This window comes from Ochotona curzoniae, unplaced genomic scaffold (assembly GCF_017591425.1).
Source record: "Ochotona curzoniae isolate NIBS_2020 unplaced genomic scaffold, NIBS_Ocur_1.0 contig_2861, whole genome shotgun sequence".
Lineage (NCBI taxonomy): Eukaryota > Metazoa > Chordata > Mammalia > Lagomorpha > Ochotonidae > Ochotona > Ochotona curzoniae.
Window position 1 is genome coordinate 2,203,099 of NW_024465620.1, and position 19,966 is coordinate 2,223,064.

At 60.5% G+C, this 19,966-nt stretch overlaps 2 protein-coding genes across 2 annotated transcripts; both read right to left on the reverse strand.

Moving 5' to 3' along the window:
* Nucleotides 1–1,774: 1,774 nt before the first annotated feature.
* LOC121155146 (kallikrein-4-like) lies at nt 1,775–3,934 on the reverse strand. The gene is made up of 5 exons (XM_040978339.1): nt 3,871–3,934; nt 2,852–3,014; nt 2,363–2,613; nt 2,121–2,257; nt 1,775–1,927 (listed from the first exon to the last, which is right to left on the reverse strand). Exons 1-5 carry the CDS (start codon nt 3,932–3,934, stop codon nt 1,775–1,777), a joined length of 768 nt encoding a protein of 255 aa, XP_040834273.1.
* An 11,646-nt stretch (nt 3,935–15,580) lies between these two features.
* On the reverse strand, nt 15,581–19,966 carry KLK5 (kallikrein related peptidase 5). The gene is made up of 5 exons (XM_040978340.1): nt 19,894–19,966; nt 18,908–19,154; nt 18,154–18,410; nt 17,935–18,068; nt 15,581–15,733 (listed from the first exon to the last, which is right to left on the reverse strand). The coding sequence occupies exons 1-5, from the start codon at nt 19,964–19,966 to the stop codon at nt 15,581–15,583; spliced, it is 864 nt and encodes a 287-aa protein (XP_040834274.1).

A 19,966-nucleotide genomic window follows, 5' to 3' on the forward strand; every position in this document is an offset into this window, starting at 1 on the left:
GGGACTAGAACCAGCACCCATATGGGATCCCAGCGCGTTTAAGGCGAGGACTTTAACCATTACACTATCATGCCAGGCCCCAAGTCAATCAATCTTAAAAATGATTAAAATACCCTTTTTTTTTCTTTTTTTTTAGTTAAAATAAGGATGAGATGCTCATTTTCTAGAGATTTCTCTTTATTGATTGGAAAGGCAGAGTTACAGAGCGAGGAGGAGAGAAATCTTCCTTCGGCTGGTTCACGCCGCCCCATGGCAGCACTGGCCGGGCTGGGCTGGGCTGAAGTCAGGCGTTTCTGGGCCGCCTTCCGCTGCTTTCCCAGGCACAGTGGCAGGAGCTGCCCAGGAAGCAGGGAAGCCAGGACTTGATGAGCACCTGTTCGAGCTGTTGGGTCCTGCTGCTCCAGCGTCGGCCCCTGCAATGACTGAGTGGTGAACCACACTTAAGCCTCCCTCGGGCGGGTGGCGGGCATGCTGGTGCGTGACCACTGGCTGTCCCAGAAAGAAGCCCACTTCAGACCGGTGACCAGACATGACACCTCTGTCCTGTCCCAGCCCTGGGGGTCCCGCTCTGGAACTTCCTAGATCCGGAATCCTGTGGCGTGGGCCAGCCCAGTCTGTCATTCAGCACAGCTAAGCGACAGCTGTGGCAGCCGTCAGTCACCCCTTCATCTCTGAGCAGCCTTTCCTGGCATGGATACCCAAGTTTGCCATCTGTGTGCCCATGGCCTCCTTCTGGGCACTGAGAGCTGCTGCTTCCTCAACATCTATCTATTTTTATTGGAAAAGCAGTTTTACAAGATAAGGAGACAGAGAGAAAAGATCTTCCGTCTATTTGTTCACTCCCCAAGTGGCTGCAACGGCTGGAGCTGAGCCAATCCCAAGCCAGGAGCCAGGGCCTCTTCCAGGTCTCCCAGGCGGGTGCAGGGTCCCAAGGCCTTGGGCTGCCCTTAACTGCTCTCTTAGGCCACAAGCAGGGAGCTGGATGGGAAGTGGAGCCACTGGGATTAGAACCGGCGCCTAAATGGGATCCCGGCGCTTCAGACAGAGAATTAGCATGCTATGCCACCTTTTGTTCCCAATCTATTTGACAGGCAGAGGATACGTGAGAGAATGAGAGTGAAAGCGCCCATCCGGTGGCTCATGCTCCGAAATGCCTCAAGCGGCTGGAGGCTGAACTGGAGCCAAAACCGGGAGCCAGGACCTCAATGCCAGTTCCCCTGGTGGGTGGCAGGGCGCTGCTGCTCCCCCGGCCCCGCGTGTCCCTCAGCCGGAAGCTGCCTCCAGTGGGTCACTCCCGTGTGGGGTGGAGGCGTCACAAGCAGCGTGGGAAACGCTGCGCTGGATGCCAGAGAGCCAGGCACTGTCATCCGTTTGCTGCCAGGGGCCTTTCTGTGTCTCCCAGGGGAGGGGACTGCCTGCTCGGGAAACCCATGGTCCCCCAGGCCGAGGCACCCATTTCTCAGCTGTGCAAACTGAGGCCGAGGAAGGAAAGCGAATGCCTGCGGCAAGGAGGACACTGTGGACTGCCCGGGCTTCTTACACTTTATTGTCCTGTCTGGGGAAAGAACCAGAGCTGCCCAGCCGGCCAGCTGCTCCACCCTGCAACGGCCTGGCCAGCCCTGGCCACTAGGGGGCACCGTGCGCAGCAGGAGTGTCTGGGAAGTGGGGTTTCCGGAGTGGCTGACGTTCTGGGGGTGGGCGGGTAGCCCTCCTGGCCGTCACTGTCCACCGCGGTCAGTCCTGTGGGACCCAGGGGCGCCCTCCGCCGTCCCGGCTAGCTGGTCCGGATGACACTGTCTATCCAGGCTCTGAACTTGTGCAGGTTGGTGTAGACGCTGGGCCAGCCCGGCTGGCCACACTGGGCTTGGCCAAAAGACACCAAACCCTGTAGGGTCCCCTTGCAGATCAGGGGGCCCCCTGAGTCACCCTGTTGTGGGGAGAGAAAGAGGAGTATGATGGGGGGGCCTGATGGCAAAGGCCGTAGTGCGGCCCACTGGGGTCTGAGCCCTGCCTCCCTCCCAGCCCCTCCCCTGTCTCGCTGGCCTGCAGCCCCCATCCCAGCCCCCTGACTCTCCACCTCTCTGTCCTGCCCCTCCCGGTGGCGTGCGGGCAGAGCTCACATTGCATGAATCCTTCAGGTCTGGTCCCCCGCCCGCGCACAGCATGCTGGGGTGGTACAGGCGGCCGTAGAACTCCTGGCACAGCTCCTCGGACACCAACGAGATGTTCACGCACTGCAACACGCCGGGCAGCATGCCTGGGGCGCACAGAGGGACCTCAAGCCCTCCTGCTGGGCAGACGACTCCCTGCGGCGGGGCTCAGGGCGGGGGCACGCACCCACATCCATTCCCCCAGGGCTCACCGTTCCGCTGCAGACCCCAGCCTGACACGAGGCACGATTCCCCTGCGACTGGCACCTGGGAGGCCACCCTGACGGTCCGGATGTTGGGCGACTGGACCACCGGCCGTTTCAGCTTGATGAGCATGAGGTCATTGGCCAGGAAGGGGCTGTTGTACTCCGGGTGCTGGATGGACAGGGTGGCCTCCAGCATGTGGCTGCCCGGCTCCTGCTCTGCCTGCAGGCTGTGCAGGCCCAGCCCCACGGTGTAAGCGCTGAGGACGAGGCTACGTGTTAGGCCAGGGCAGCGTCCAGCCGTTCCTTCTGCATCTGTGCCTTCCTCCACAAGCGACTGTGACCCTGGCGCCGCACCCCAGGGTGTCCACACCGTCCTCCCCAGGGCTCCCTGGACCCTGAGACCAGGCCCAGTTCCCTGGCCTCGCAGAGCCTTCCCAGCCCAGAGCTCGGCCTGAGCATCCCGGCCCCACGCCCCGCCCTCGGCCCCGCACTCACTCCTGGATGCAGTGTGCAGCCGACAGCACCCACTGCGGATGCACCAGGACACCGGAGCAGAAAAACTCGTTGTCAGCGAACAGGGCAGCTTGCCAGGGCTGTGAGTAGGGGTGGCAGTCCTCGCCATTTATAATCTGGCTCCCACTGCCGGAGACTTGGGGTCCTGGGGACGGAGTCAGAGTGTGGCTAGCTCTGGGGTTTGGGGTTCAGGGTTCTCTGTGGGCGTGGTTGGGGGGGCGGACCCAGAACCCCTGAGGGCTTTTGGGGTCAAGTTAGAGAATGGGGCAGATCCAGGGCCCCTCAGGGCATGGCCAGCACTTGGTGGGAGTGCTGAAAGGCTCTGGGGATGGAGTTGGAGGAAGGGGGTCTTTTTGGGCTCCTGGGTGGGGTCTTGGCTCTGGGGAAAGTGAGGGACCATAGGGGTGAAAGCAAGGGTGGGGGGTGGAGACCGCGGTGCAGAGCAGTTCTGGGGCTCACAGGGTTGGGGGTTCAGGCTCAGGAGGCGGGGTCTCTGGCCACCAGAGGGGCCTCACTTGGAGTCGCTGAGCTGCCCTGGGGACCACACTGCGTGCTTCTCTCTCACACGGGCACCGCTCCTGGCCCAGCTGACTGCTCTCACGGGGTGGCGGACCCAGGCTTTGGCGCGGGCAGACCATGGCGTGGTCCTGCTCGCCTTTGTGGTCACGCCTTGGCCTGCCCTGCCCTGCCCAGCCTGACCACAGCCACACCCTGCCTCCAGCCTCAGCACACAGACCCCTCGGTGGCCAGGACGAGGGAAGCCGTCACAGGCTCCCAGCGAGGGCGGCCCTCCCCAGCCTGGCACAGTGCTCCACTGATGAGCATGGCCAAGCTGTTGCCGGTCATGGTGGGCTCAGTGACGCCAGGACAGAGGCACGCCTGCACAAACCTATAACACACCTGTACAAATGCACACACAGTGACAGCCACGGCCCGGAGGGACGCAGTCACACCTGCGCAGTCACTGTGCCCTCAGACAAAGCATACACGCACACAGGTACCTGTGACACCCAGGGTGAGGAGGTACCCCAGGAACCAGCCCCAGGGATGTCGCACTGCGCCCATCACGTCGGCACCTGTTGCGGGGAAGAGGGGTGAGCACCCAGGGACGGCCGGGGACCTTCACCCAGCATCTCTCCAGCCTCCTCGTTCTCCCTCTCTTCCTCTCCTGGGATGCTGCAGGCCCTACAAAATCCCCAACCACCCCACTCCACCCCAGCCCAGACCCAGAATGTGGGGAGACAGCGTGATACAGCCCGAGAGAAAAGGAGGGAGGTGTGAGTGTGTGGGAGAGAGAGCTGTCGAAAGGGTACAGAACCCAAGAGTGGGGAAGGTGGGAGGGGCAGACAGGGACCCCCAGACAGGCTGACCGGCCTGGAGGAGCAGGTGGAGCCCGGAGGGCTGCAGGCTGCGGGCAGGCCATCCGTGGAGCACCAGGCCATCCGTGGAGCACCTGGGCCCTCTTACCTGCCACCTTGCCTCTGGCTTTCAGATTCTGCTTGGGGCTGAGTGATCAGCTGCTGCCTGCTGGGGCCCCATGGGGCTTATAAGCACCCCGCCCTGGCTGGCCTGCCCCCGGGGGTTGCATTCCAGGGGGCAGGTGTGGGACGCTCCAGCTCAGCTCTCCGTGGGGGTGGGGTCAGGGGGCCCAGGTAGGGAGTGCCCGGCTGGGAGCGAGGGCCCTGGTAGGGATGGGATGGGCAGCTGGGAGCAGGACCCCGGCGAGGAGACCCCTGCCCAGCCTCTGGGATCACGTCCCCTTATTTCCTTGGTTCTCTCTTCTGTCTCGCGTTCTCATTCTTTCTTGTTCGGGTCTTTCCCGGTCTCCTGTTCTGTCCAGTTCTCTTCCATGAACTCTCTCTGCTGCTCCCGCCCAGGACAGCCCTCTGCGGCCCTGGCAGAGTTCACCTGCCCTGCTCCAGCCGCTGCTGCCGATACTGGACACCCGGACGGGTGGAGCAAAGGCCGCTGCCCCCGTGGGCTCCCTCCCTAGTGGGGTGGCACACTCCATAATGACCCAAGAGCAAATAGGTCTCCAAGGGGGAGGGGGGGAGGCTGTCAGGGCGCGCCTTCAGTGAGGAAGTGCAAAGCTGAGCGCCGGCTGGCCGTGCTGCAGGGCACTGGGCCACTGGGCTGGGGCGCCTCTGCATGGAGCGGGTCGTGGGGCTGAGAGGAGCGGGTGGCAACTGCATGGCGGGTGTGGGGGTTGCGAGCTGGCAGGGGTCAGCGCCCTGGACCCCAGGGGAGGCGCTGCGGGGCCGGGATGGTGGTGATGATGGTGAGGGGCTGACATCACTGTGGAGTGGGTGTGTGGCAGGCCGAGCCCAGGAGGCACCGCGGGTGGGCGAGGTGCCAAGGCCCCCGGTTCTGTCTGCCCCACACAAGGCTGGCTCCATCTCTCTCTCTCTCTGTCTCTGCTCCCAGCGTCCCCAGTCTGCACTTTCCTGGGGTTCTGTCTGGGTCTCCACTGGCATTTCCCTCCCTTGTTCACCCTCGTTAGTGGCCACTCTGACCGCAGGTGTGGGGATGGGCTGGGTCCTCCCAAGCCGCCAGACATGACTAAGCGGGGGTGGCAAGAGGTTGGAGGTGGGGGCGGTGCTGTGAGGGTGGGGTGGCTGCTGTGGGGTCCCTCAGTCCCTGTTCTGTGGCTGCTGCCCTCCGTCTGCTGGTGCGGGCCTCTGGCTGCTGTGGATGGGCCATGAGGTGGGGCTGGGGTGCGATGGGGGTGTGATGGGCACTGGGGCTGCCCACAGCTGGAAGAGGGCATGGAGGGAGCCAGAGATAGAGGACAACGGCCACCGAGGGGACCAAGAGGCAGGTGCAGCAAAAAGCAGGGGTCGGAGCAAAGGAGCTTCCTCCTTCTTGCCCCAATTCGAGGTCATTTCTAGAGGAAGTCTTTCCCTGGACCCGTTCCCAAGACCACCCCGCAGCTTTGCCCACCCCCCATAGCCAACCACCAGCTTCCCAGGAGCCCTGGGCACATGGGACATAGATGGGACTGTTGTTGCTTTTTCCTCCCCATTCTTGGGGGGTAGAGTCTCAGTCTGTTGGGGGTCACTCTAAGGGTCTGGGGTGGAGGGTTGGGCAGAGATGGGCAAGCGATGCTGGCGGCTTAGCTGGCTCGCCTGAGTTTGCAGATACGTGTTAGGGCAATTTTCACACAGTGGAGGGTTTAGCATGGCTCCACTCTTGAGTGCCGACACTCCTCATAGCGGGAGAACTTGGGACCAGATGTGTGGGACTCTTCTTTCCAGATGTGGGATTCTTGCATGTGCATCATGAGACTTCTTGAGGCAACTGGACTCGTAGCTCAACCGGAAATTTACTACTGGTCTCTGTAGATCTTACAATCTTGTAGCCTCACAGTTGAGTTTGTAGGATCTTTGGAATCATCTTCTGGGTGAATTCAAGCTTCGGGCAGGGCGTTTCCCACTGGGGGCACTGGGAAGGGCTTCCCGCAGCTGCTCCCTGTGAGGTGGGGTGTTCTGGGAACTTGGCCTGGCGGATGAGGCACAAGCAGGATCGGAACCTCCCTCTGGGCCACAGAGGAGACAGGAAGACACTGGCAGGGAGGTGTGCTCCAAGGGGCCAGTGGCACTGGCATTCGCTGGCATCCCCTATGGGCGCCAGTTCAAGTCCCGGCTGCTCCACTTCCCATCCAGTTCCCTGCCTGTAGCCTGGGAGAGCTGCCCAGAATGGCCCACGTTCTCGGAGCCCCAAGGACTCATGTGGAAGAAGCTCCTGATTCCAGAGCTCAGCTCAGGCCTTTTGGGGGAATGAACCAGCAAATAGGACATCCCACGATCCTCTCTCTAACTCTGCCTGGCCTTGTTTCTTTTCTAAATATCAGATATACAGAGAGAGGGAGAGACAGAGACAGACAGCCACTGATTCACTCCCCAAGTGACTGCAACGGCTGATCTGATGCCAGGAGCCTCTTCCAGGTCTCCCAAGCAGGTGCAGAGTCTCCAGGCTTTGAGCTGTCCTCGACTGCTTTTCCAGGCCACGAGCAGGGAGGTGGATGGGAAGTGGAGCTGCCGGGATTAGAACCATCGCCCATATGGGATCCTGGCAGCTGCAAAGCAAGAACTTTAGCTGCTAGGCTACAGTGCTGGGCCCTAACTCTGTCTTTCAAATAGATAAATACATCATTCAAAAGAACAGAATATGCCAAAAAAAAAACATATGCCAGCAATTGTTTGTGACCCACACACATCCAAGGAACTGGGGCTGCTTCTGTTACATTTCAGTTGCTGTGATAATAACCCCATGAGGTACTCATTATTATGTAAGATAATTATTTACTTATGTATTTGAAAGGCAGAGTGACAGAGAGACAGGGAGAGAGCTTTTCTATCTGCTGATTCACTCTCCAAATGGCTGCAAGAGCCAGGCCTGGGCCAGGCCGAAGTCAGGAGCCTGTGGTCCTGCCATGTGGGCACGGGCATCCAAGGCCTTGGCTCATCCCGCGCTACTCTCCCAGGTGCATCAGCAGGGAGGTGAATTGGAAGCGGGGCAGCCGGGACTTGACAGGCACCCACATAGGAAGCCGGCGCTGCAGGCAAAAGCTCTACATGCTATGCCACTTGCGGTCATGCCCAGTTTTACGAAGCAGAAGGCACAGAGAGATGAGGGCATTTACCCGCCATCACGTGGCAGTGAGGCAGAGAGCAGGGCCCCCCTCCCGGCTCTGGGGACTGCAGGGCGCTCGTGGGAACGTGGAATTAAAGGGGAAGTCGTGTTTGCGGGATGTTCAGGAAGCTGACGGCAAAGCGGAGCAGGCTGTAGGCTCGGGGATTCCTACGGGTCTCCACTGTCTCTGAACTTCTGGACATTTCCTCTCAGAGTCAGACATGGCAGACCCGCCGCAGGCTGGCCGACCCCAGCGGACACACAAGCTGGGGACCGGAGCTGGCCGACCTCTGGTAGGTGAGCTGGGGCTGGCGGGAGAGTGGTTCTAGAAGCCCTCCCTTCCTTCCAACCCTCAGCAGTTGGCATTCCTACAACTGGCACGGCAACCCTCCCCCTCCCTCCTACGGCCTCCGCCACCTCGCCTCGGGGTGGCCCTGAGCTGAGAGGTGGTTATCAAGGACTCTGCCGGGAATGCGGTCCAGCCTCGGGGGCCAGGAAGCCCCAGGGATGGGGGAAATGACCCCTAGGTTTGGGGTCAGCCCAGGGGACACGGCAGGCTGGATTTGAACTTCCCTGGGTGGGGCTGGAGGGGGCAGGGCAGCACTGTGTACCCCAGACTGCAAGGGGGGCCTCCTGGACCAAACGCCAGGCCTTCCCCCTTGAACTTCCAGCTTCCAGCCGCCAGTCACCACCCTGTGTGAGGTGGGAATGGGTGGCTGGCGGATCACAGGAGGGTCCCGCGGCTGTGGGGAGTGGCTTAGGGCAGGTTAGAATGGCAGGTGCATGCCACGAGCCTGCTGTGCCATCCTAGTTCCTATATTGAAATGTAAACACAGGCCAGGCTCCTGGCTCCTTGGGCCCCCACCCTTACCTACCTGGAAGAGTCTAGGGTCAGTCCCTTCCCTGGGACCGATCCAGCTCTCTGCCAACGTGCCTGGGGAGGCAGGGAGGATGGCCCAGGTGCTGGGCCCTGTACCCACGTGGGAGATCGTGACGGAGATCAAATGTTCCAAGCAGTGGGATCCAATGTCCGGCTTGGCCCCGGGCACAGTAGTGCTCATGGGAAATGTCTGGGAGCAGAAGGGCCTTGGATTCTGTATTTCTGCTCATTTTGGAATATGTGCATATCCATTTTGAGATAAAGATGGAACCCACTGGCTCATTCTCTAAGTGGCGTGGACAGCTGGGTCTGGGCAGGTCCGACACCAGGTGCCCTCAACTCCATCTGCCCTCGCGGTGCATGGAGGCGCGGTTTCCTGGTGCTGTCCCGGGGTGCACATGAGCAGGGAGCTGGATCGGAAGTGGAGCAGCCGGGATGAGAGCCAGCATTCGTGAGATGCCAGCGCTGCGGGCCGCCCCCGTGCCCTGGCCTCAAGGTGCCCTGTAGGTTTAAAACAGACGCCAGTTTGGAAGTCCCACGCGGGTGCAGGGTCCCAAGGCTTTGGGCCGTCCTCCACTGCTTTCCCAGGCCACAGACAGGGAGCTGGATGGGAAGTGGAACAGCCAGGAAACAAACCAGAGCCCATATGGGATGCCGGTGCTTGGAGGTGGGGGATTAGCCACTTGAGCCAGCATGCTGGCTCTGTCGTGTAAGTATTAATGGTCACGAGTTATCTGAAGCACACAGAGCTAGCCCAGGGTTCCAGGAGGCAGGACTTCCAGCCCTGGCTCCCACGTGGGTGGCAGGGACCCGAGCCCTTGAACAGCCTCCTGCTGCCTCGCACCCAGGGCGCTCACTGGTGGGGAGATGTGGTCAGGGACAGGAGCCAGGACTGGAACCCCTAGGCACTGCCCAGTGGGACGTGTGAGTGTGAGCCTGTGTGTGAATGGCCAGCTCACACAGCTGTTTCCTTGGCTTCTCAGAAGGCCATCCTGACTCCTGTGTAGAGTGCATGCGTCTCTATTTAAGAAAAAAAAAAAAAGATTTATTAATGGGCCTGGTACAATAGCCTTGTGGGTAAATGCTCACCTTGAACGTGCCAGGATCCCATATGGACACCAGTGCATGTCCTGGTAGCCCCACTTCCCATCCAGCTCCCTGCCTGTGGCCTGGGAAAGCAGTGGAGGACGGCCCAAAGCCTTGGGACCTTGCACTCGCGTGGGAGACCTGGAAGAGGCTCCTGGCTCCAACTCTGGCCACTGCAGCTGTTTGGGGCTGTTTAGCCTGCTGATAGCCTGGGAGAGCATTGCAGGACATCCCAAAACCTTGGACAAGCTCTCCCCATCCCGTCCCAGGCCCAGGCCTCCGAGGCGGTTGTTATCTTTCATGCTGAGCAGGCCTGGAGCCTGCTCTTGTCACTAACTGGGGGATTGTGGGCACATGACTACATGTCTGAACCTCAACTTCTCATCTGTGGAATGGGAATAATTGTAGTGTTGGGCCTGCAGAGCAGTAGGAAGAGCTGATGAGCTAATTGCTATAAAACAGCTGAAACTGTGCCCCAGGGGTGGGCGCCGGGGGCACTGAGCTAAACTGCCCCTTGGGTGCTTGCGTCCTCCGTGAGGTTCAAGTCCCAGCTGCTCTGTTTCCCATCCGGCGAACAAGCAGAGGCTGGCTCTGGGGTTCCGACCCCCGCCAGCCACGTGGGAGAGCTGCATGGGGCCCGAGGTTCCCAACCGCAGCCTGGCTCGTTGCTGGCCATTGCAGCCATCTGGGGCAGCGAGCCAGTGGACGGAGGATCTCTCCCTCTGTCCTCCTTACAAATAAATGCATGGTCCTCTCTACAGGGCACTCCTTCACTGTTGCCTTATAATATCATCATAAATATTCTTTTGTAAAAAAGTTTTATTTTTTATTGGGAAGTCAGATATACAAAGAGAAGGGAACACAGAGAGGAAAATCTCCTGTCCACTGATTCACTCCCCAAGTGACCGCAACGTCCAGAGCTGAGCCGATCCGAAGCCAGGAGCAAGGAACCTCCTCCAGGTCTCCCACACAGGTGCAGGGTCCCAAGGCTTTGGGCCGTCCTCCACTGCTTTCCCAGGCCACAGGCAGGGAGCTGGGTGGGAAGTGGAGCTGCCAGGACACAAACTGGCACCCATATGGGATCCCAGACACAAGGTGAGGACTTTAGCCTCTAGGCTATTGTGCCGGGCCCCATCATCAATATTCTTATATATTCAAATAAATATTTGTTTTTATTGGAAAAGCAGGGTTACAAAGAGAGAGATCTTGCATCTGCTGTTTCATTGCACAATTGGCTGCAATGGCTAGAGTTGTGCTAAGCTGAAACTGGGAACCAAGAGCTTTCTCTCAATTTTCCATGTGGGTGCAGGGGTCCAAACACGTGGGCCATCTTCCATTGCTTTTCCAAGCTGTTAGCAGGGAGCGGGATGGGAAGTGGAGCAGCCAGGATTCGAACCCATGTGCCAGGGTTGCAGGTGGTAGCTTTCCTTGCTACACCATAGTGCCAGCCCCTACAGTATCATTCCTAAAAGGACCCATCTGTTGTTCACTGCCTCCACCCCAAACTGGTGCTGCGTAAAACGCAGTTCTGTGTGTGTGTGTGTGTGTGTGTGTGTGTGTGTGTGTGTGTGTGTCTTCTGTGACCATGAATGGTCAGGGGACTTCAAGCTTTGAGAAGGCTGCTGCATGGGGCCAGCCTGGCGCCCACGCGGCCACCTACATGACCGTGAGGAATCCCTTATCAGCAGCCCCAAGTGGCCATCCTGCAATTTTCCTTGGCTCACAGGTCAGCTGCTGTCTTCATTTGCATGACCTCAAGTTCTGGCTGTCACCCGTGCACCAGGGCGTGGGTGTAGGTCCCGGTGCCCGTTTCTGGGCCCCTCCTGGCGCCCTCTCTCCATCTTGCAGGAGGTGGGAGGGAAACCCAAGGCTGCAGGCTCCTAGCGGCACCTGCTGCGTGCAGCGTTGGGCGGCAGCGCCACCGCGCGGCCGCCGGAGACACGGGGACCCCGGGAGTGCGAGTGGGAGACGTCGCCCTGCCTTCCCGGGTGAGTCCAGAGCCACCCACCCGGCACCTGTGCACCCGAATCGTCCCAGACATTTCATGAACGCAAGCAGCCGGAGCGAGTCACGCCCAGCCAGGAGTGGGGAGCTCCGTGGGGGCCTCTCCCGTAGGTGGCAGGACCCGACTCCTCGGGCCCCCTGCTGCCTCTTGGGGTCGGCTCATCTTGGCAGGAAGCTGGATTCAATGGTTCCTAACTGGGTGCCAACTGCTTGCTCCTGTAGCGTGTGTGTGTGTTTCATGGACCTGTTGGAAAGGCAGTTACAGAGCGAAGGAGAGCCAGAGATCTTCCCAAATGGCCACAGTGACCAGAGCTCAGATAGCCCTCAGCCAGGAGCCTCTTCCGGCTCTTCCATGCGGCTACAGGATCCCAAGGACTCGCGCCTTGCTCAGCTGCTTTCTGAGACCACAAGCAGGGAGCTGGATGGAAGTGGAGCATCCAGAACTAGAACCAGTGCCTTTGTGGGATGCTGGTGTTCTCTGGCAGCCCCTGTGCCGGTGTGAGTTATTTATTGCATTTAATCTCCTAGGGTAGAATTATGAGACCGTCTTTAAAACATATTTGTTTATTTATTTGGAAGACAGACAGAGCCATCTTGAATCCATAGGTTTTCTCCCTCCTCCCTAATACTCCCAAGAGTCAGGCCTGAGCCAGGCGCTGGTCGCCCAGGTGAGTGGAAGTGACCCTGGCAGTCATCACTCCTGCCTCCCAGGTGCTCCTGAGCAGGTGGCGGGGGACAGGAGTGCAGCGGGACTGGGGCCCAGTTAATGATACAGGGTGCTAGGGTGTCGTGTTCCCCCAGGGGGCCGGAGCACGGAGTCTCCCTCTCTCGGAGTCCTCTCTCTCAAAGTTAGTCCGTCTCTGCCTTTAAAAATCTCTCCCAGGAGCCCCTTTTTTCTCTCTCCTCCTCGTTCCCTCCGCCTTCATTCTTCTCTTCTCCCAGCCTCCCCACACCACCGTCTTCCCCCACTGGCCTTGGCCCCCGCAGCCCTGCAGGCAGAGGCTCCGACAGCTACCCCATGCCCCCTATCCTGCCCTAGCCTGAACCCCTGACCGCAGGGACCACGTTGAACCCAGCCAACCTCCCTGGCACTGCCGTGTCACCTGCCTGGCCATCCTCCTGGGGTTGCTGTCAGGACAGGGAGAGGCAGGCACGCCATGAACGCAGCACGGGGTGGAGGGGGTCTGGCGCTTGCTAATAGCAGCTGTGTCATCATCTTTCTCATCATTACTCAGAAGCGCGAACCCACAGCGGCCTCTCCTCTCCGCAGCCAACAATTAGATGCTTATCTAGCCAGCGGAATGCACTGGGTGGGGACCCCTCCACCTACGAAATGGGGGGCCACTCCCTGGCCAGGGTTGCCAGCCAGGACCAGCCCTCTGTCATGAGAGCAGGGCTGGGTGGAGGATGTACCGCCAGCTCTGTCGGCCGCACCTGCTGGCACTTCCCACCCTTCCCGGGAGCCTCTCTGAGATTCCCCCCATCTCCAGGCACCCAGCTGTGCCTCTGGGCCCCATCTGTGCTCAGCCACCTGCCAGTTACCACAGGCACCGGCCACAGAGGATCTCCACGGAGACAGTACCCTCCCTCCTATCCCTGGTAAGGCCCACAGGAGGCACAGCCTCGGACGTGTTGCCTTGCAGGTGTGGGAGGATTCCGTAGGGCTGCGTGGCCAGAGGAGAAGGCCGAGTCACAGAGGGCGTATGCGGATGTGCTGTGGTGAGACAACCACGCCGGCCTTCCTATCCCACGGGAATGTCCTCGGGGCCCTCGACCCTCTCCCCAGCTGGTGGCATCAAGCCATCTCATGGCCCAGGACCCATTTTGCCCACTGCTGAAGCCCACGCACCTCGCAGGGCCCTGTGAGTGCTGGCCTGTGTCCAGCCGACGCCCACTCATGGCCGTGCTACCTGTTGCCAGCCCCCAGCTCTCCTTCCGACGTAACTTTGCTAATTCGTGTGCTTTCTCGTGATTCGTGCTGTTGGAATCTTCAGAAGTCCCGGGGAGCAACGGGCAGGAGACACTGTGGCATTGTGGGTCAAGCTTGACTGCTGTACAAGGCCAGGGTCCTTGGATGCCATGCGGGAGACTCGGGGCAGCTCCTGCCTCCTGGCTCTGGACTGGCCGTGCCCTGGTGGCCATTTGGGGGCGCAAACAAGCTGACAGATCTGTCTCCCCATCTCTTCCTTTCCCTGTGTAACTGACTTCTTTTTCCAATAAATCAATTCTGTTTTCTTTTCTTAAAGAAGCCCTTCCCTTCACCTTCCTCTGTCACTGTCTGGGTTGACCCTCCATCCGCTGAGTCCCCCTCCCCTTGCCTGGGGTCACGCAGGGACCAGGCTTAATCCTCTGTGTCCACTGCAGTGGCTTCCCTGCCAGCGTGTGCCAGCTAACTGTAATATATCAGCTCCCTGTATGTTGTTCCCATTCCCCTCCCCCTGCTGGTCCCACCCCTCTACCATGCTGGCATTCCGGGACCCCAGCCCCTCCCCCTACTCTTGCCGTGATTTCCGGGGAACGTGAGAACCCCTGCACCCCTCAGTGGGGACCGTGCACAGCACCTCTGTCCTCCTGGTGCCAGTGGTGAGCTCTGAGCCGGAGGAGGTCCACTCGGAGCTGGGGGGGAAGAGAAAGTCAAGATCGCTCATAAAATCTGCATGGTGTCCTAAGGGCGGAGCCCACTTTCTGGAAACTTCTTTCTCTTGCAGCATTTCCTCTCTGTTGCAAACCTGCCTGGGTACTCCTGGGCGAATCCATGAGACGGCTCCTTTCCATCCCAGCCCCATTGTGTGGCTCTCGGCGGCCGGTCCAGTTTGTGGCTGGTCCAGTTTGTGGCAGCCGTGTTTGCAAAGCAGGGGGATAGAGAAGACTCCCAAGCACCCGAGAATAACCCCCAGAAGCTCCTGCTGTTTCCTCCTAGCCTTTCTGCCCAGTGGTGGGCCACGTGGCCCCTCAGAGGCACCCAGCGCCCGTGCCAGCCCAGGCAGTGGTTGGACTTGCCTGGAGAGTCTGTCTCCACCAGACTTGGGTTATCCTGTGGCATGTCGGATCAGCTCAGAAAGTGCCAACCTCTGCCTCGTGGCCTGCACACCAGCCCCCCTCCTCCCTGCTCCTTGAGCTTGAACCTGACCTGCATGACATCTGGACTCTGCCCTCAGCCCGAGCCAGCTTGGGAACGGGGCTCGCCTCTCTGGTGGGTGGGCAGTGAAACACGCCGCTTCTCCCCAGCTCCTCACTGAGGTCATGGCAGAGTTCCTGACGGCATGGAACGTCTACGGCTGTAAGAGACTGGAGAGCTCAGCCTTGTGGCGTAGTGGGTAATGCCACCTCCTGTGACACTGGCATTCCATATGGACACTGGTTCGAATCCTGACTGCTCTACTTCCCATCCAGCTCTCTGCTTGTGGCCTGGAAAGCAGTGGAGGACAGCCCAAAGCCTTGGGGCCCTGCACCTGCGTGGGAGACCCAGAAGAGGCTCCTGGCTCCAGATCAGCTCAGCTCTGGCTGCTATGGCTGCTTGGGGAGTGAACCAGCAGATGGAAGATCTTCCTCTCTGCCTCTCCTCCTCTCTGTATATCTGACTTTCCAGTAAAAATAAATAAATCTATTTTTTAAGAGCCTGAAGGTAGGCCACTGCCACTCTGTCCCTCGCTGTTCCACACTGTTACCATGTGCCTTGCCGCCACCTCACCCTGTCTTCTGGCTGCTGCCTGAGCTCCCAGAGCAGGTGCTTCTGCTCTCTGTTCTGCCCCTTGCGGTCTCCCGGGGCCCCTCCCGCTACCCACCAGCCGCCTATGGAGATGACACGGGCAGCTCGCCTGAGTGACCCCCATATCCACAGCTGCAGGGAGAAGGCGCACACACAGCCAGCCTCGCATCTCTCAGCAGCTTTATTTCTGAGGCTAAGTGTGGGACCAGCACAGTAGAACGGAGATGTAGCCCCCTGCGTGATCTGCAGCACCCTAGGAGACGTCCTGGAGGTGGGGGCTGGAGAGGCCCCCCACGGGAGGGGTTGGGCTTGGGTCCCTTCAGGAGTGGGAGCTGGAGGGAGGACCCCGCCGTTGGAGAAGATGGGGCTGGGTCCCTGCAGGGGTGCGGGGACGCAGGTGTCAGTTGGAGCGAATGGTGTCCTGGATCCACTTGGTGAAGTTGCACAGGTTGGTGTAGACGCCCGGGCGGTTAGGCTGGGCACAAGGGTAGTCGCCCCAGGACACGAGGCCCTGCAGGGCCCCGTCGCATACCACGGGACCCCCAGAGTCACCCTGGCAGAGAGAGAGAGGCAGAGAGGCGTGGTGAGTGCAGGCCCAGCAGGAGGCGGACGCTCCAGGGGGGGACCTCTCCCCCTCCCCAGCCCCCAGAGACCACAGGGTGGGAGACGGGCGGGGGCGAGGTGGTCCGTGGCTCCAGCCCCGGGGCCTCTCAGCCAGCCTCCCGCCCTCTCGTGTGACATCATGGTTCCCTGCCTCAGAGTTCCTCGTGGAGCGTGTCTTTCCCTGGTCAGCGGTCTCTGTCCCCTGCGGCCTTTGCAGGTCCTCCTGGACCCCCTCCCGCATCCTGGACCCCCTCCCGTATCCTGGACCCCCTCCCGTATCCTGGACCCCTACACCTCCATCTCCCTCCGTGTCAACACTCACCCTCCCCTCGATCACCTGCTACTCATGTTCACGCGAAATACAGAGGTGTGTGGTTATGTAAAACATGAACGTAGATTCACATGTTGATGCAAAATATGGAGGTTGATTTGCATGTTTATGCAAATGATGCAGACTCAGCCAGTCTTAATTCCAGGGTCTCCTGGGGTCTGACTTCATCTTCCTGCCCGGGCAGACACATGCTGCGTGGCCACCAGACCCTCCGAAAAGCCACTTCCCTGAAGGTTCATCTGTCTTAGTTTTGTTGGTTGTCGGAGGCTTTTTTAAAATTTTATCATCAGACGGGTCATGGGTTAACTGCCCTGAGCCTGGGTTTCCTGTCCACGCTGCAGGATTAATGATGACACTGAAGGCGGTTAAGGAGGCCATGCAGGGCCCGGACCCGCCACGGCACCTGACGGAGCCCGGAGGCCTTGGGAGCCTCGTGCTGTGAGCACAGGGCTGCTGTGGCTTTCCAGCGCTCACACCCACGTGCACGGTGGTGGGGACAAGTGCATCTGGGGTGGCCAAACCAGCTACTAGCCAGCTCAGGCTACAGAGGGGAAAAGCTCAATGCCGGAAACTTCTGGAACCTGACTGGGCTGCCCATTTGTTTCACACGAGTCCTGACACCTGAATGTTTCTAAGTGGGCACCGGCAGAAGTTAGGATGGGAAAGTGGGGGTTCTGATGTCTGTCTGTGTGGGTGCAAGCCACTGGCGCTAGGCAGGCCCGGCTCTGCCAGGTCTTCCCTTCGGGCATCGCGGGTCCTCCTGTTGGACGTCCCCTGTCTCAGGCGCTCCTAGTCCATGCGTCTGGACAAATGCCCGGCCACTTCCAGCCTCGCCCCTCTCTGAATCGCTCCTGCCTGCAGAATTCCTCCCCTTCCTCCTGTTTTGTTTGTTTTATGTCTCCAGTCCATCTAATGCCTTTCTAACCTAGCTCCCGCAGGGTGCAGCCCTCCTGAAAAAAAAAAATGCCCTGTGTCGGGATAGTTTGCAGGTTTCCTCAGAATACGACACTTCCCGTGCCTGCACATGGTGGTCAGACAAGATGATATGAGTGCCATGGAGGGTGCCCCTCAGCTATGCCGCGATCACGCAGTGCCCAGCCTGCCCAACCACCACCAGCAGCCGCATCTCTCCTTCGAGGCGTGTGGTTCCCACGTTCCCGGGGCTGGGACTGGGGTGAGTGACCCTGGAACCCCTAATGCCTTACTGGAGTACCAGTTCGAGTCCAGGAGGTTTTGGAAGTAACTTTCTGTGAATACTCCCGCTGGAAGACGCCGGAAAGCGACCCACGTGCTTCTGGGAGACCCAGATGGAGTCCCTGGGCCCTGGCCTCAGCTGCACCGCGCCCTGGTTCTCGTGGGCACTTGGGGAGTGACCCGGTGGGCAGAAATCTCTCACTCTCCAGTCCTCGTTCTATTTTTCAAGTTGCTAAATCTTAAAGCGAGTCTTGTGTAGCACCTGGTTTGCTTGTCCTTTAGAGTTTTGTTTATATACGTATGCGAGGACTGCTGTCTGCTGGTTCCCTCGCTGCATGGCCGGATGCCAGGAGTGCCAGCCAGGTCTCCCACAGGGTGGCAGGGACCTGAGTGTTTGAGCCATGGCCTGCCTGCCGCCCGCAAGGTGCCTGTTAGCAGGCAGCAGGGAGTGGAACCAGGTCCTGAACCCAGGCGCTCTGCTGTGGGAGACACGGGCCCCAGGGGAGGCTTAAACTGCTGTGCCTGCTGCACCTGTGTGGGCCTGCCTTGGCATTCCAGGTGACTGGGGGGTGGGTGGTCCACATGCTGCACCAAGGGAAGCATCCGGAAGCTTCCGGAAACCTCACCTGGCAGGAGTCTCTGCCCTCCTCGTCGCCGGCACAGAACATGGTGCAGTCTATCTGCTGGGGGTAGGCGTCCCTGCACCGCTCCTCGCTCAGCACGGTGATATTCAAGCACTGCAGGGCCTTGGGGAAGGCGTCTGTGAGATGGGATGACAGTGAGAGGCAGAGAGAGCCAGGGAGGGCGGTGGGGACGGGGTGGGCACGAGGCGCAGGGGCACTCACGCTGGGCGTTGCTGGTGGTGCCCCAGCCCGACACGGTGCAGCGGGTCCCGGCGGTGGGACAGTGGGACGCGATGCGGATGGGTCTGACCTTATGGCTCTCCCGCACCTTGCGGTTCAGCTTGATGAGCATGAGGTCATTGGAGTGGCCGGGGTGGGCGTAGCCGGGGTGGGGGATGGACTTGATCCCCCTGAGCATCTGCTGGCCCGACTCGTAGACGGGGGACATGGAGTGGTGGCCCAGCCGGACCCGGAAGACACTGGGGGAGAAGGTGCAGCCCCTGGGTCTGCGGCCAGCCTCGCTGCCCGCTCCCCATGCCCATTCCATCCCTGCCTCACCCCAGACTCGTCCCAGCCCCCATCTTCGCTTCCACCACACCCAGTTCTAATTCCACCTCTGTGCCAAGCACAGCCCCATATCCAGCCCAACACTAACCCTCACGCCACCTCTCAGTCACCAACATCCGCTCCCCGCAAACCCACCCCTCACCTCCATGCCCACCCCACCCACCCCAAATCCAGCCATCTCTACCCTCTCTGACCCCTTCGTTTCCACATTTTTACTTCAAGTCCCCACACCCAGGGCCATCTTCCTGTCCACATCACCTCCAAGTGCAAAGTCAGTCAAAATCCCACTGCACCCCAAACCTTGGGATCTACTCTAGCGGCCCCCATACCCATCCTGCATCCTTAGTCCCCCCCCCAGGTCCCCTCCTCTCCCAGCTCCAGGCCGCCCCCGCCCAGCAGTCCCACTCACGGCTTCCGGCAGTGCGCGGCCGTGAGCAGCCACTGTGGGTCCACCAGCACCGCCCCGCAGTACAGCTGGTTGGGTCCCAGCAGCAGCGCGCCCTGCCACGGCTGTGTGTCCCGCTCGCAGTCCGACCCGTTCACGATGCGGCTGCTGCTGCCGCCGTCGGACCGGCTGCTCTCCCCGGGGCCCGAACCCAGGTCCCGGGTGCTCCCCGAGGGGTTGTCGCAGGAAGTGTCGTTTGCAAGAACAGGCTCTGGTGGGGGAGGGGAGAGGCGGTGGGCGGGGCGCTGGGGCGGGGCGTGGGCGAGGGGCGGAGCTTGGGCGAGGAGTGAGGCCAATCAGAGGAGGGCTGAGCCTCGGAGGGGGCGGGGCCGGCGCTTTGGGAGGGGCCTGGGTTTGGAGGCGGGGCCTGGGGTTTGGAGGCGGGGCCTGGGTTTGGAGGCGGGGCCTGGAGAAAGGCCGCCAAGTCGCTCCCGAAGGAGCCGCCAGGCCGCGCGTGCCCAGAGCGGGAGACGGGATTCTGGATGAACCGGAAGGGTTCGTGGGATGGGCCAAAGGAGAGCAGAATTGGGTACAGGAGCCCTAGGCAAGCCCAGGGAGGCAGTGTACGACCCTCAAAGCAGGGTCAGCGCTCCATGGGTGGGGTCAAGCCTGGAAGCTGCAGAGCCTGAGGGGTAGGGAGAGGTCAGTCCTACAAGGAGACCTAGAAAGAGACCCCGCTTGGGAAAGGGCGGTGGGGCCTGCCTGGCGTCCCTGACAGGAGAGCATCTGGCGAGGGAAAGGGCTCAGCAGGGCTGGCTCTCCCACACAAATGTGCGCCCTGAAGCCCCCTACCCCCTGGTCCTCTCCCATCAGACCTCAGACGGACATGCCCTGCGCCCTCAACCATGTGGGTGAGCGCGGCCACACACACACCGCAACACTGGCAGTGCCCTCACACTCACGCACCCTTCACAGTCACACACTCACGCATCCCCGGTACTGCCCCTTACCTGCAGCCCCCACAATCAAGGCTGTGATGAGGGCTCCGAGCATCCACGCCCAGGGGGCTCCTGCAGAAACCAT